We start from the raw sequence: 15,974 nt of genomic DNA on the forward strand, positions 1-15,974 counted from the left end.
CAGGTCACTATTTGAGGCAGAAGCCACAAAACTGGGTAACTCTGACCAATTCTTTCACCGGAGAATAAAATGTGAAGATGAAATTATGAAAAGATTTGGGTAAAACATTGGATTAAAAGCCTCTTTCTGAGGAGTTCCATATAGAATATTATAACCATAGAAAACCTCTTTCCAGGTCATGACCAAGTAAATACCTGAACAGTGATACCTGTTTTAGAAGACATTAACTGCTTTAGCTTTCAATCTTCTATGTTTGGGGTGTTTTAAGTTACAAAAAAAAAAAAAAAAAAAAGAACCATCAGGTTCCTTGCTATAGGTACTTCTTCCTTCAGTTTTGGTATAGATTCAATTCCCACAGTATTTTTTAATATTGTTTTTTTTTCTTATTAAAAAAAAAATAATCATAGCTAATAAACCAAACACCCCAGCTACTTAATTTCCTCTTCCTCCTTAAAACAGACAGATAATTAGAGCTAGAGGGCAAAAAAAATAACCATCCCTTTTATTGCAGTTTTGAAAGACAAGAGGAATTTCAGGCTGCTTGTGTAAGCAAAATTATTCTGTCTCAAAAATTTCAAAATCTCTTTATTGCTTTTAATTACACACTTATTTTCTCAATTTATTTTTCCCATGGTCTTTAGATTAAAAAAATACACAGTTCAGACTAAGCTCTTGCTACAACAATGTACTTGCAGAAAAGTAGCCATTAGGCTGTGTTCTTTTGGTAGAGTGCAGTCAGTTCTTTAAGGTAAGATGAAATATATGTTTGGGTCAGCCATACAGGACTCCCTGTATAAAATTCACAAATTAAACCAATATTACTACAATTCTTTGTGGATTTTTTTTTTTATTAAGAATAAATAGATCTGATAAAAATTAAATAGCTGATAAGCATGATATATTAATCAAACTCTGCAAGAAATTACCTACATATAGAAGGCCCTTATATCACAACAGAAATAAAAACAGCACCTTACATGTACACTTCCATGCTTCCCTCCTGAGATTACCTGCTTTCCTCTTACTCAGTCTCAGCATCAAGGATGGCAGAAATTCTGTGTCTGGTAACTTGTGTCTTGCATCTTCACAGCTAAGTACAATAGAAAACTTTGGTCTACAATTTTGGAAAATGCTCCTGTGAAGGCAGTTTTTGATACTAGAGAATCTAAAGAAAGGAAAAAATGTCCATTTTGTGCCCCACAGCTCTCTGGTCTTTTCTATCTGTGTCTGTTTGCAGCTGTGTTTCTAGGAGGTATTTCTATCCAACAGTTTTATTCATATCTCCTAGTAAACAACCAGTGCAATCGTCATCATCTCTTTAGGTTAGCTTAAAGCCACGTAACTGTTGTCTGTTCTGAAGGCTTTACATGACTCCATTATGTGTCTCAGATCCAAGTTTAAAAAGTCCTTACCTCACATAGTATTTTTTTAGCATTAGTTCTTTGTTGTATCTGATTAATCTTCAAAAATCTAGTATCTGAACACCAATGATACAATGCAAGTGTTCAGAACATGTTCTGCTTACTGTCAGGCTTACCTAAATGAGATTCTCCTGGTTTTTAAAACAGACAGACACTTTTCTATAAGAAACAAAACTAACTGGAACGTTTTTAAAGATTAAAAATACAAAATATTCGAGAGAGTACTAAGTTACCAATAGAAATTATTGGTAAGCATTTGAATAAATACACCTTCTTCATTCATAACTGATGAAGAGTGCCCATGCAGGTACTTGCCAAGAAGAAAGTAGACTAGTAAAATATTTGAGCGGTTTACTCAGTTAAACAACAGAAAGCTCTCTGGACATCTTACAGCAGAAGCATAAAAGGCATTTTATTTGTATATGATTTTTGCATAAAGTCTTCTGGTAATTTTGGATGTTATTTGTTAAAATAAATTTACTTGTCCAACGAGGAAGAACTCTGAGTATTTCCCTTTCAAAACAGGTTAATCAGATTATAAATGGTGCAGATGTAAATCAGTGTTATTCAGTCACATCAGCCTCACAACCGTATGTACTATAAAAGGCAAAGTAAAGACATTCCACCACCATACCAAGAAGTCACTCCATGACTTACTAAGCTTGACAGTCTGCTGTAGAAACTACAGCACTAATGAAAAGTAACAACTAATTGATAGATTGATATCAACTGTTGAGAACTTCAACCACATAAAAGAGTTATATAATGTGAGTAGCAAAGGGTACATGCTAGCAGAGCCAGCTTTTGTAGTTATTCAGTTTAATCCACAAAACGTTTGAAGGCATATTCTATCCATAGTTTCCTTCATTTAAGGTCTAGCAGCATCGAGGCAGGGTTCTCCAAGTAAGATTTCCACAGGTTAGAAAACCGGGCCATTGTTGCTCCATCAATGATGCGGTGATCAGCTGACCAACTCACATTCATTATCTGTGCTTTAAATACTTCACCTTTTTCATTAAACCGAGGAAGAACCTAAAAATCAGAGGAAAGGAAACAAAAGAATAGAAATATTAAATACTTCTCTACTTATTCTTTGTTAATTCATTAATCTCAATTTAAGTATTTTGCTGAATTAGCAGTAGTACCATTGGAACACAAGGACATTCCCATTACTGTTTGTGCTGCAGTTTAGAATATATTGCAAACATACAGAGCAGGTTTTCATCACCATGGAACTACTGAAGTAGTGGAAACCTTTCTTGACTCAAGAGTTTCTTCCTGAATAGTTTAATGCATTATTATTGCTCAAAGTGGCAGTTTCCTTAAAGCATTCCCCTAAACAAAGTCTAATAGGAAGAACATATAAGAAGTTTTACAAATTAGTATTAATTTCATTTCCAGCATTGATCTTAAATGTCTATGCTAAAGAATAAAGCTTGAAATTCAGAAAACATGAAACTGCCTTCACCATACAGAGTTCTGGATTATGAAACTGAACTTCATTTATCAGAAAATTTTCTAGTCTTAAATTTTCTCCTTGATGAAAACAAAAGTGCTATTGCCATGTTGTAAAACTTGTAAAAATAGATTTACATTGTTTCTTAATAATTAAAAGGCTAAATGGAGATGTGAGTGAAATTTAACAGGATTCTAGAAACCAAAACAAACCTAAACCTAAGAGACTTCTATTTAAACACTTGATGTTTCTGCATAATCATCTAAGAACAGCACACAACTTTTCAACCACAGGCTATGCAGCTTCTGTAACATACATAGGAAAAGTTGATATGAGACAGACAAAACAAGGGCACATTCCATGTTTCATTTTCATTCCAAATTACCTTAGTTAACTAAGTACTCACATCACTGAGGTAATTTTAATATACCTGTATCTTTCCAAGTGCTCCAATGGCTACTTCAGGAGGTAGTATCACTGGTTTGGTGTAAGTGCCACCAATCTAGGGGAAAAAAAAATGCTGAGGATATTAGTTAACAGTATGGTTTTTTATTTAAAAGCAGATGACCTCTTGCATCAATTACTACAAATTTTGTTCACTGCATATTAAGCTTCACTACAGTATTCATTTGAGAAGCAATTTTCAGATGTAAGATCTCATTTTTCCTGTACTTACTGTGCCAACATTTGAAAGGGTGAATGTTCCCCCAGAGAGATCATTTGTTCCCAATTGGCCTGCAGAGCCCAAGGACTGTAGGCGATTTAATTCAGCAGCAATCTCAAACACACTACAGACTTGAACATTTTTCACATTTGGGACAATTAAACCTTGCTCTGTGTCCATAGCAACTCCAATGTTGTGTGAAGCCTACAACGAATTTCATTAAGCAGATATTAACATGATCGTTCAACATTAAATGTGTTTTACACAAAAAACCATTTGAACAAGGTCTTATTTATCTTTTTAACTTAAGAAGTGCTTTTTATAGTAGGTGACTCTGTTACACATCTTTGAGGCAAGAAGGGGACATACATTTTTTTAGTATCAGTTTTCCACATCCTGCAATCAATTCTGCACTCAAAATATTACACATGAGGATGATTGTGAGGGGCAACAAACCATGACCAGCAGATTCTGAAGACAGCATTAAAAGTTTAAAAAAAATAAACTAAAAGATAAAAAAAAAGAAAACCCTGAGTTGCCTTTCATTTCCTAGAAGGAATACATAGAAACACATCTCAGAGATACTGACACATCACAAAGGGAGTTTGTACTTCAAGGAACACGTACACATCAGCTAAGAAAATAAACACTTGCTGCCCAGAAGTATCAGTCCAGCACCTTGTATGAAAATTAAATAAATCTGTATCAAAATTGAGTTTAAAATATTACTTCAATGCATAAAGGGTTGAGCACTGGAACAGTAGAACCACTGTGCTATTACTGAAAATAGACTGTATCAGCTTTAAAATGTTCTCATTTGAAATGTTTGGCCAAGCTTCAGGTGAAAAATAGGAAAACGTATTTAGTACTTTCGAGGCAAACCTGAACAACAAAATGACTCTCGCTAAATGAACTAGTAAAATAAGATCAATAATAAATGAAATCCCATCTTAAAATTTGGAAACACAAATTATTTTTCAGCATGATACCATAATTTTGGTTCTTACAAAGAACGTGGCTGAAAAGACCACGTTAGCTGTTTGTTTAGGTTTTCTGTTCCCAATTTTTATCAGTAGTTTACCAACCTTGTATGTGACATTTTGACAGCTTTCATCCAAAGAAGCATTAAGAATGGGGTACTGCAACAATCCCAGAGAGGCAGCCTGTTAAATATAAAGAGAAACAAAAGGACAGGGTTTTGTATTTTATAATTGGAGAGCTGCATGGAAAAGAGGGAATGGTCAGAGACAATTTAGACTAGTAACAATGCAAAATTGTCTTAAACTCTTTGGTCTTGTGTGTTGATATTCTGTCATTATCAGAATGGCAGGGGGAAAAAAAGACAACTTACAAAACCCAACTATACATCTGACAGACACATAAAACATTATAATTACTCTCCCAACAATTCCAATCAAATATCCCAAGACAAAAGTTATGACATTGAGCAACAACATCATTCTCAGCTATTTAGATTACAACTATTTCACGGAAGTAATATTAACTCTCCCTTAAGAAAGCAGAATGAGTGCTTACTTAGCACCCTGATTGAAAACAGCATTACCAGAACTTCCAGACTAAGCTCTGTATTCAATACATAGCTTAGGCAATGCATCAGCCTTCACTGATGCCAGCCATTGGACATAACAATTAAATGAGTGCAAATGCTTGGTCTTCTGAACACGGGACACACTGATTCACCGAAGAGACCAACAAAAACATAACAACCATAATAGTAACACCACATTTCACATGAGGTTCATTTTAACAGAGTTCAGAAAATGTACTGAGAGTTTCCAACACTTGTTTTGTGTAATTCAAACACCTAGTGAGGTTTACTCCCATAATGAATAAAGCTTTAGCTGCTCTGTCCTTCCCTATTAAATATATTTTACAATTTCCATGATACTATATAATCCTAGCTACAATTCCAACAGGAAATTGGGAAGCGGTTCAATAAACAAGAAAAAGTGAGACTTTTTTTGTGACCTATAATTATTCAGATGATAAGAGAGGTACACCAAACTTAAAACCATCACTGAGTAGAGTTGGGCAAAATCTGGGTTAAGTCCTCTACACAGCACTCTGCTGCCCGTCTCACCTTTATGAAGAAAGGCATAAAGGAAAGCTTAATTCCACGGATTTGTGCTACAGGTTTCAGCTCTTCTCGCAGATGAACAAGCTGAGTCAAATCAATTTCATCACAATAACCAAAGTGGGGTATCTTCAGGGCTGCACTCATAGTCTTCACCATTGCCTTGTGAAAACCTGGAAAATATTTGTGGATTTCTTAAACTACCCAAATCAGCTTCTGGAAAGGCAAGGTGACGTTTCAGTTATTTGTTTCTATTAGATAAATTAGATTACTTTAAAAAAAAAAAAGAGTAAACAAAGGCAAAAACCTTTTATCCTCCTCTTTTAATGTGGAGTTTCTTACCTTAGTGTCTTGTGTGGTACTCCTCTCCAGAGCAAGTGTGAATGCCAAAGTACAGGCAAGTGATCTCAATCAGAATCAAAGGGGCCTTAACTCCAGACAGGTGGAGGAGAGGGACAGCTATAGACTTATTGCATTGTGTAAAACCGATGGCTTGGCAGGGTGAAGAGGTGGAACCCATCTGTATTTCTGGTGTGACAGAGGGCTCTCTGCTACTGCATGTGTTGGAAGCGGAGCACCAGAATGCAAGCTACAGTTTGCTTTCACTTGGAGGGGTGGAAGGAGTCACTGAACTCAACTGCCCCAGGGGTGGAAACACAGCCCCACCATTCAGACTGTCACAGACTGATCCAGGCTGTATTGGAACAGAGTGGAGCTCCAGAGCATCTGCAGTGAGCAGTCCTCTGTGTACTGCTAAGTGATCTCATGTTGAGTGAGAATGGACAGTGACTGACATAAGACGTCTACTGTCTGATGTTGGTTGCTGCTGAGCATGATGCAGATGGTACAGAATAAGGAGTAGAAAATGTCATGGACTGAGTTGAACCTGCTGCAGTCATGCCAGCTTCAGAAATGAAAGTCCTAACTGGAGCAAAGTATTATGGGGCTCAAAGTTCAGACTGCAACATGGGAGGCTTCCTGTTCTGGTTGCTGTTTCTGGTTCCTGCTAAACCCTTAAATTCGCTGCACTTTGCCACTAACCACAATGTGACAAATTCCCACGTTTCAGAATTCCTACCTGTTTCAGCATACATTTCAAGAAGCATGAATTAAAAATGAGAAAGTACAGCTTGCAGCCCAACTCCATCCAACCAAAACATGAACAATTATCTCCTAAAACAGTAACATCATGCAAGTGCCCCCACCAAAAGGAACCCAACTGTTGACTACATAACGTTTACTGGTAGTCGATTGTGAACACTGTCTCAAGATTTTAATCATTTACCTGTTATAGGTTCAGTTTTGTCTTTTCCTGAAAACACAATGGGTCTGGAAAAAGGCACAGGAATTTTACGTGCTTTGTCCTTTGGAGCAGCTGGCATAGATTTTGGCAAAGGTGGCATAATTTCAGCCTTTGGTGATGGAGGTAAAATAGCTCCTGTTTGTTTGGCCAAGTAATTGAGTATGTCTTCTTTAAGGATTCTGTTATCTTTCCCCGTTCCAACAACTTCACTCAATTTAATCTGGAAAGCACAAACAAGCTATGATGCTTTTGTTTTACAACAATATAAACATGTCATAATAGAACAGAATAGAATAGAATAGACCAGGTTGGAAGAGACCTTCAAGATCATCGTGTCCAACCCCTCAACCAATCCAACCCACCTAAACAACTAAACCATGGCACCAAGCACCCCATCAAGTCTCCTCCTGAACACCTCCAATGATGGTGACTCCACCACCTCCCCGGGCAGCCCATTCCAATGGGCAATCACTCGCTCTGTATAGAACTTCTTCCTCACATCCAGCCTAAACCTCCCCTGGCACAGCCTGAGACTGTGTCCTCTTGTTCTAGTGCTGGTTGCCTGGGAGAAGAGACCAACATCCGCCTGTCTACAACCTCCTTTCAGGTAGTTGTAGAGAGCAATAAGGTCACCCCTGAGTCTCCTCCTCTCCAGGCCAAGCAACCCCAGCTCCCTCAGCCTCTCCTCATAGGGCTTTGGCTAAAATTATTCCAGTTATTGACCTAACATACCTACAGGGTATTTTTCCCCTTTCTATGATTTATTAGGTTCTCAGCATGACTCAAATCACCCAGAAGGCCCACTTCATGTCTTACTCCAAACTTTCAGGAGGAATTATGAATATTGCTTAACATGTAATTGCTTCACAGGATCAATAGTAAAATGTTAATTTGAGGAAAGCTCTTTGTCACTTAGTTTTCTCTACTTATTGTTTTATTTTGCTCCTCAAAATGCAAAAGCTTTCAAATAAAATGGAATATTCATAGATCCATGGCAAAAAAACCCAAACACTTAAAAAACTCCTTAGGAGATCACCTAGCATATCCTCTGCTCTAATACAAATCTGAAAAATAGAACAAGGTAGCTAAGAGATTACATTTTTCTTCTTCCACAGTCTGTTCTGACACTTCATTATTTTCATTCTAAAAAGATTTTCTTAATTTACAGCCTAAGGCATCCTAGCTACATTTTAGGACCAGCAATTCTTTTCCTATCCAACATAATCATCAGAAAGAACAGTCCTCTTCATCTTTACAACAGCCTTTACACATTTGAAATGTGTTTAAAAACAAGCAATTTCTCACTGCACTTCTCTCTAGATCAATGTTCTCCTAGCCAGTCAAACTGCTATATAAAAGATGGATAAAATTGCAGTGGGACCCCATTCAGCAAACTTACATTGTTCTCCATGGCCAGACGACGAACTGCAGGGGTTGCTAATGTCTTGTGACCTTTTATCTCTTGGTGAGTGTGCTCTTCATGAGACATAGGAGGTGTTTCAACAACATCTTCTTCTGGGGCAACACCTGCAAGCAAAAAGGAAAATATTTACTTACCGTATTACAAGTATTTGCTACATTCTGACCCCAACTAGACTGCAAATCTGTGACAGCTGGAGATTTTAACATTTACTCTGAGCTACTGTGGATGGGAAGAGAACTTGTTGAAGGCTGCTGCTTAAGCTAAATTTTAAATAAGAAATGTCTAGATCTTATGATTTTAAAGCCTAATAAAACAGCACAGGTTTTTCTACTTAATTTTCTTCATAAAAGGGAAAAAAATTTTGGTTTAAGATTTTCTGGAGGGAAAAACAAGCTCCTATGTTAGTGATGGTTTTCTATGACAACAAAGCTAAAAAAGCACAAGAGGAGAAAAAAAAATAGCTTACAGTACCTTTTGAAGCATCAATTTCAATGTCCACTAATGGTTTTCCAACATAAGCAATATCATCTAAATTGTAATGGAGTTTTCTAATGATGCCATCATAACGACTAGTAATAGTAACAGAAGCTTTATCGCTTTGTACTTCACAGATGCTATCAAACTGAGACACGCTGTCACCTTCTTTTATGTACCTAAGAGAAAAGACACAGGCTGCTGTAAAACACATTAAGTGTAAAAATCTGTGCTGTGTATTTTTTTGGTAAGTTCAGCTATGCAAGTCCTAACAAGATGAAAACATATTCCAGATAAGAATTCTACATAACGGATACATTTGCTGAATACCTTTTGCCCAACTGTTCCACAGCTGTTTGTTAAGTGAAATGACACAAAGATTTAGAATATTATCCCACATACATTTTTACTATTACTCTGGTAAAACTGAGTTTTCTTGACAGATTATAAATCGTCTGAAAATGAGTCCATCTTAGTCTGACGCTAAGGAAGCTTAGTTTCAAACTGCCAGGATCAGTATATAGCCGTGGGTTGGTAACTGGCTCAAAAAGAGTTCAGAGAGCTGTGATCAGTGACACCCTAGCTCAGGTGGAAGTCTGTGGCCAGTGGTCTTCCCCAGGGATCATTACTGACCTGGAAGAAGGGATTGCGTGTTCCCTCAGCAAGTTCACTGATGATACAAAACCTGGGCAGGGTGGGGGCTGACACCCTGTCAGGCTGTGCTGCCATCAAATGAGATCTGGACAGGCTGCAGAACTGGGTGAAAGTGAACCTCTTGAAATTCAATCAGGACAAGCGCAGAGTCCTGCATCTGGGGAGGCACAGATTAGGGGTCATCCTGCTGGAAAGCTGCTGTCCCATGGATAACTTGCTGTCCACTAGGGCTCCAATGAGCAATGTGCCCTTGTAGTCAAGAGGGCAAATGGCATTCTGGAGTGCATTAAGAAAAAGCATGTCCAGCAGGTCTAGGGAGGCTCTCCTCTACTCTCCACTCTACTCTGCCCTGCCGAGACCACACTTGGAATACTGTGTCCAGTTTTGGGCTCCCCTGTTCAAGAGAGACAGGGATCTGCTAGATAGAGACCAATATAGAGTTATGAGGATGACTGCAGGACTTGAACACCTCTCCTGTAGAGAAAGACTGAGAAAACTGGGGTTGTTCAGTCTTGAGAAGGGCGAGATGAGATCTTATCAACATCTTTAAATATCTGGTGGGTGGGTGTCAAGATGAAGGTGCCAGTCTGGTTTTGGTGGTTCCCAGTGACAGGATAAGGGAAGGGACAACAGGTACAAGCTAGAACACAAGAGGTTCCATCTCAACACGAGGAGACACTTTATGGTGAGGGTGACAGAGCACTGGAAGAGGCTGCTATAGAATCTTAGCTATAGAGTCATAGAATCAATAAGGTTGGAAAAGACATCAAAGATCATCAAGTCCAACCTGTCACCCATGACTACGAAACCATGGCACCAAGTGTCACATCCAATCTCCTCTTGACCATCTCCAGGGACAGTGACTCCACCACCTCCCTAGGGAGCCCATTCCAATGGCTAACAACTCTCTCTGTGAAGAACTTTCTCCTCACCTCGAGCCTAAACTTCCCCTAGCACAGTTTGAGACTGTGTCCTCTTGTTCTGGTGCTTCCAAAATCTGTCTGGATGCATTCCTGTGCAGCCTGCCCTGGATGATCTTGCTTTGGCAGGGGGGACTGGACTCCATGGTCTCTAGAGGGCCATTCCAATGCCTAGCACTCTCTGTGTGATCAGTTTCAGAAAAGAAAGTGGGAAATACTGTCTTCTATGCAAAGAGAGGTATTTTCACCTACTTGTACAAAGAACAAGTCTGTACAAAGAACAGTGCTGCCCCCCCTCATTGTACACTTTGATTTTGCCTAAGCCATTCATCACTGGCTTTTTATAAACTATTTAATGCCCTAATCTTTTACTGAAGTCAATAGAGAAAGGGTAAAGGGTAAAATTATGTGGATTCTCCAAATTAGTCTTTAATTTCTAAAGTTTAACCTAAGTAAGTTTAATATAAAGACAGATTTCCTGAATTCTAAAAGCCATTAATCACTAAAGGAAAATCTATATACAGGTGCAGCTATGGCAACCTATTCCTTCCTTCCTTCTTTTCCACTCTCAAATAGACCAGATTGTAAATAAGCAAAATGTAAAGCTGAGTATATACAAGGTCTTCAACTGACAAAAATGAAGCTTGGAAAACTTAAGGTGTAACCCAGAAAACATAACAACAGACAAATAACCAATAATACAGCTGCTGAACTGCTTGCTTAGTATATTTCCAAGGAAGTAGAGCTTACCATTCTTTCACAGTCACCTCCGTAATCCCTTCTCCAATGTCAGAAAGCTTAAACTGGACAATTTGGCCACATGAAACTTAAAACAGACAATAAGAAAATACAGCATATTTAATATTAAATGTAAGACATCAGACAGTAAAATCTAAATGCATCAAAAGCAGTCTAGATACCAATCATATACAAAGGGCTAATATAACACTCATAAATTAGCAAAGTATAATAAATTATTTTATTAAGAAGAAGATTACCAGCAGATGTTCTGAACAATCGCTGTTGATGACTAAACTTGAGGGCAGCTTTGTCAAACAGGCACACGTATTTTGATTTTATAAAGCCAATGCTGCTGCACGATCTAACACGGTGAATGCAAACCTGGGGGAGAAAAGTCTCAAGTGTTAATATGATGGACTGAGGAATGTAGAGCTCATTTAATATTCCTGAAGCAACAGTAATACTAAAATAGTTTAATTATAGTTCATATAAGAGCAGTTCTTAGGGAAACAATTACACTGACTACATACCAAACATACAATCACCATTAAATTAGCATAAGCTGTGCCAGGTTTTTAACTTTCGTTCACTAACACAACACTTGGAATCACAATAACAAAACAAATTAACAAAAATCATGACAAGATCTGGTAAGAGATTCATACTTGCTGTTGTTTCTGTAAGCAATTAATCAGGACACACGTATAAAAAGCATACATAATACCAACATCAGCCATCTGAAATATTCTTATCCAGAACAGATGCTGGAAGGGTCACCCAGACTACAGAAAAAAAAAATCAGCATATTTTTCTGTATCAGTTCTTATTGCAGTTAAAGGTTGATGAGAAGTACTACTTGGAAAAGACATTCACACCAGAGGGCACAGACAGTTGCCATTTTATTTCTGTTAATATAAGATGCAATTGTCTTCAGGTAAATATCATTTCACATCAACTTTAACGACATTTTTTAAGAATTAGGTGTGAGATGGTTTTCTTTCATGGTTACAATTAAGTTTATCCAGAAATCAACTAAAAGGGTCAAGAAAATTTTCTGAAAGGTTCTTCAGCCAAAACCTTGTGCTGGTAAAGCATCATAGAATCAGTCATGATTTTGGTCAAAAGCAAAGCCAGTAGCAATAAAGAGGCATTTTGTCATTAATCTCAACAGTAGTTAGTTCAGACCCTTTCTTATTTAGTTAGATTTCTTAAATCTAATGTAATTCTGATGTTATATTGTCTTTAGAGTGCTGTAAAATTAATAAAAATAACACTTTCTCTGTAGATACTCTCTCTAATTAATTTAGAGATACAAAAGAAACATTCAGGTGCTACAATGTACCTCAAGTAGCTCAAAACTGTAAAATTTAGAAATTATCTTCTTAGAGGAGCCAGAAAACAGCATACCTGCATGGGAAAGTTCATTTTAACTTCTTTTTTAAAAAGTCCTTTCAATAACTACAAAATATATCACACTTTCTGGTTGTCCTGCCCACAGCCCCCCACTGCTCAAGTAACTGATTTTGTATTGCACTTTAAAAAAGTAGATCATTCAGAAAACTGTACAATTCTGAAATGACAAGGTACATATTTTGTCCATATTCTTTAATTCAGCATTGGAAATTATATTTAATACTATTTTCTTTTAGGAACAAATATTTATACAATACAAAACTGGTATATAATGTAAGTCTGCATAAACCTATTTTCTCCTATTTAAAACTCTGTTTTTCTTCCTACTTGAGTCCATGGTTAAGGGTTTTGGTTTTTTTCCAACAAGATCTTTTTATCCCAAACTTACAATAAAACTCTTTTCTCTTTATATGACCCTACACAGAAAACAGTCAATATTTACCTGCAAAGATGATCACAAGGAGCACATCAAATTTCTGAACTAACTGTGAAGTTTCATAATGCTTTCCATGTGTTTTTAACACTTGGTAACCAATACAGGTAGTGAATTAGTAATGTTACTGCCAAAAAACAAACTGGTTTTGATACAGAACAGTTTGAATGCTGTTTCAAATTATATTTGCATTTTTAAAAACTTTAGTTTTTCTGGTTTGCAGTTTTGCTCATTCCTTACTAAAATCTTGGTATGCCAGAATGTTAAAACAATAATATAACACCAAGTATCTGCACAGAGCAGGCTTCCATTCTAACAAGGGGAAAAATTAAAATCCATGAAATAAAAAGGGCTGTGCTTATTAATTTCAGTAACACTATTTTGACCATGCAATCATCGTAATACTATTTCTGTGTAACGCTGAATAAGGAAATGGCAAAAGCATATAAAGATAAAATCAGTTCTAATAGCCATAGCATTCCTGTCCACATACCTCAATACCTGAAAAAATATAGTAATAAAAAACCCCACAAGCACAGTACTAGCAGTTATGTTTCTGTCAGCACTATCATGCTGTATCACAATTTAAAGGCAATAGTGGCACAGTATGATACCACTTTTCTGGTGCAAGTCTTCTGAGTGTAGTGTTACTGTGGTGAGAAAAAGGTGAGGACCCAGTGCAGTCTCTCACTGATGCTAGGGATGCAACAGCCACTGACACCTGGTTGACCACAACTTGTTTGAACCAAGACATGTGAGCTCTACGCTGTTTGAGGGGAAATGGTTTCTTTTTAAGGCAACAACCAAAACTAAAAAAAGGGGCAAGGCCAACTGTGCTGTTCTGAATCACTACTGATCAGAAACTACTGCTGGCTTTAGAATGTTTCTATGCAGCCTGCAGGCAATGAACTACCTGATGAAGTAACACTGAATTTCAAAGTCAAATTGCGGTTAAAGGATACTCCTCCACAGAACTTTTGACTTGCCGTCACACTGAGTCATCTTAATGAACTTGCAATGAACTTACTTGGGGTTTGTTTTGAGTAGATATACTGTTTCTCCAATTACATAGTTGCCTATATACTAAACCAATGCCCTTGGTAGCACGTTCCAGTCAGACACTATTCCTCACCCAAATAACTGGCACTGTGTTCTAGTGTCCAGGTAACAGTTATTTTCCTACTACTTAACACAAAGTCCCTCAGGCTCATTTCTCTTCTTCTTCACCACTTAAGAGTCCCCATTGACAAACACTATTACTTCGCCCTTCCCCCTATTGCTAGCCCAAGTGCTTGCAAAAGCACTGAGACTATTCAAATAAGCCCCACTAATGTATATAATAACCAGGTTATTTCTTGGATCTTATCACTGTATCCAAGTAGATCATCACAACAATTAGTATATCTAGCAAAATTCAAAATGTGCTTGCAGGAAACACACACTGTAAGTAGCTAATTCTATAGTTCAGTATGCACATAGATAAGGTGAGCATTACTTTATCATAACCTCCCTTTGGATTTAAAAGTAGATTATTTATTTACAAAGAAAACTGGAGAAAAAATACTATTTTCAATATTCTTAATTAGTAAAATTACTTATATGTAGCTTAAAATTAGATAATGCTGAAGAAATTCCTCACTACCATGATTTCAAAATACAATATGAATAATTAGGGGGGGAAATAATAGAAAGCAGAATTCATCTTTAATTTTGTTCTCACTTGTATTATCTTACAAAAAGATGCTTCTTTTTCTGACGTTCCACAAAACAGAAGTGACATAGTTGGAAACCAACACTTCACTACAGCAGGAAGACTATAATACAGTAACGCAGAAAAAAAGTACATTCACTTCTTTAAGTATGTTATCTCAACTACTTAATTAACAACTATCAAGACTCCTGAGATTCAAAGAAACATGTTTTCCCTTTTTGTGTGCTTAACTACGCCGCACCTGTGCAGAGGTGCGGTACGTGTGCGGAGGAGCGGCGATGGCAGTGTAAGGCTCACCAGTGCAATGCATCAGATGATGAAGAAGGATGCCAGTAGATTATTACAGGACACGCACGTTTCTTTCACATGAAATATAGGCAACAGGGAAGACATTCAGGGAGCAGCAGCGTGGGGCGGAGGAAGCCCGTTCTGGAGGTTCCTGGGGATCGAGGGCACTCTGACCCCCAAGGCGCAGCGAGTAGGCTCCGCCGGCACCAAGGCACCACGGGGCGTGCGGGACTGGCACCGTCGGCAGATTGGCTGCGAGGGACATAGTCACCCGTGCCGCCGCACCGCGGGATAGCGGTGGGGCAGGCTGGGGCGCTGCCTGTTTTCGGGCGCAACTGAAGTGGCCGCTGCCCACCCGCAGGCACGGGGGAGGTGGCGGCCGGGAGGGCTGAGGGGAGGCGGCAAGTCCGCGAGCGTCTCCTATTTGCTTCGGGGTCTGCGGCGCGGTCCTCGCCCACTCCCGGCTGAAGGGAAGCAACAGGGCTTCAGGATGATGCTGCCGCCGAGACGCCGCGCGCTGTCCATCCCCTCACCGTCATACCGGGAGCGCCACCACCCGCAGGATCCCCTGCTCCCCTTACCAGGCGTCCCGCGGCTCGGCAGCAGCTCCTCAGAGCGGTCACGGCCGCCATCTTACTCCGGGAAGAGGCAGCCCCCACGCCCCACACACCTCCCACCGATCAGCCAACCGGACTGCAGCCACGCCGACCGCAGCCAACCAGGCAGCAGGCACGGGCCAGGGTGGGCGGCAGTGGAGGGGGCCGGGAGTGCGGCGCGGTGGCGGGAGTAGCCGGCTGGTCCCGACCGCCCTCCGGGGCGTACTGGCAGCTCCTCGGAGCTGTCACACGCCCACGAGAAGTAACGGGACGACCAGCGCCTTACGGGGGTTCCTGTAGCAAAGCCGCTGGCTGTGGTGCAGGGAGTGCAGTTTCCCTTGGCCGAAGTGGCGGGAAGGGCTCGACCTTTTCTCGTACACCT

General features: G+C 39.0%; 1 protein-coding gene across 3 annotated transcripts; it reads right to left on the bottom strand.

Moving 5' to 3' along the window:
* Window positions 1–596: 596 nt before the first annotated feature.
* Window positions 597–15,788, bottom strand: DBT (dihydrolipoamide branched chain transacylase E2). Of its 3 annotated transcripts, none has more exons than XM_054165039.1 (12): window positions 15,578–15,651; window positions 12,494–12,558; window positions 11,409–11,532; window positions 11,161–11,236; window positions 8,834–9,015; window positions 8,339–8,466; window positions 6,922–7,159; window positions 5,643–5,809; window positions 4,627–4,704; window positions 3,554–3,745; window positions 3,308–3,379; window positions 597–2,453 (listed from the first exon to the last, which is right to left on the bottom strand). In XM_054165039.1, the coding sequence occupies exons 2-12, from the start codon at window positions 12,554–12,556 to the stop codon at window positions 2,286–2,288; spliced, it is 1,488 nt and encodes a 495-aa protein (XP_054021014.1). In that variant the 5' UTR covers window positions 12,557–12,558; window positions 15,578–15,651; the 3' UTR covers window positions 597–2,285. The 3 variants fall into 3 exon arrangements, with proteins under 3 accessions (XP_054021014.1, XP_054021013.1, XP_054021015.1); XM_054165038.1 differs by lacking the exon at window positions 15,578–15,651 and adding an exon at window positions 15,006–15,565; XM_054165040.1 differs by lacking the exon at window positions 12,494–12,558 and having other exon boundaries at window positions 15,578–15,788.
* Between the last annotated feature and the right edge of the window lie 186 nt (window positions 15,789–15,974).

This window comes from Dryobates pubescens, chromosome 11, assembly GCF_014839835.1.
Source record: "Dryobates pubescens isolate bDryPub1 chromosome 11, bDryPub1.pri, whole genome shotgun sequence".
Taxonomy (NCBI): Eukaryota; Metazoa; Chordata; class Aves; order Piciformes; family Picidae; genus Dryobates; species Dryobates pubescens.

What these genes read in the sequence shown, in the direction of transcription:
- DBT (XM_054165038.1), bottom strand. An exon ending in GAGGTGACTGTGAAAGAATG is followed by an intron (nt 9,016 to 11,160) that starts GTAAGCTCTACT and finishes CTTTTCTCTTAG; the next exon opens with GTACATAAAAGAAGGTGACA. An exon ending in GAGCACTTGGAAAGATACAG is followed by an intron (nt 2,454 to 3,307) that starts GTATATTAAAAT and finishes TCTGATTTTTAG; the next exon opens with GTTCTTCCTCGGTTTAATGA.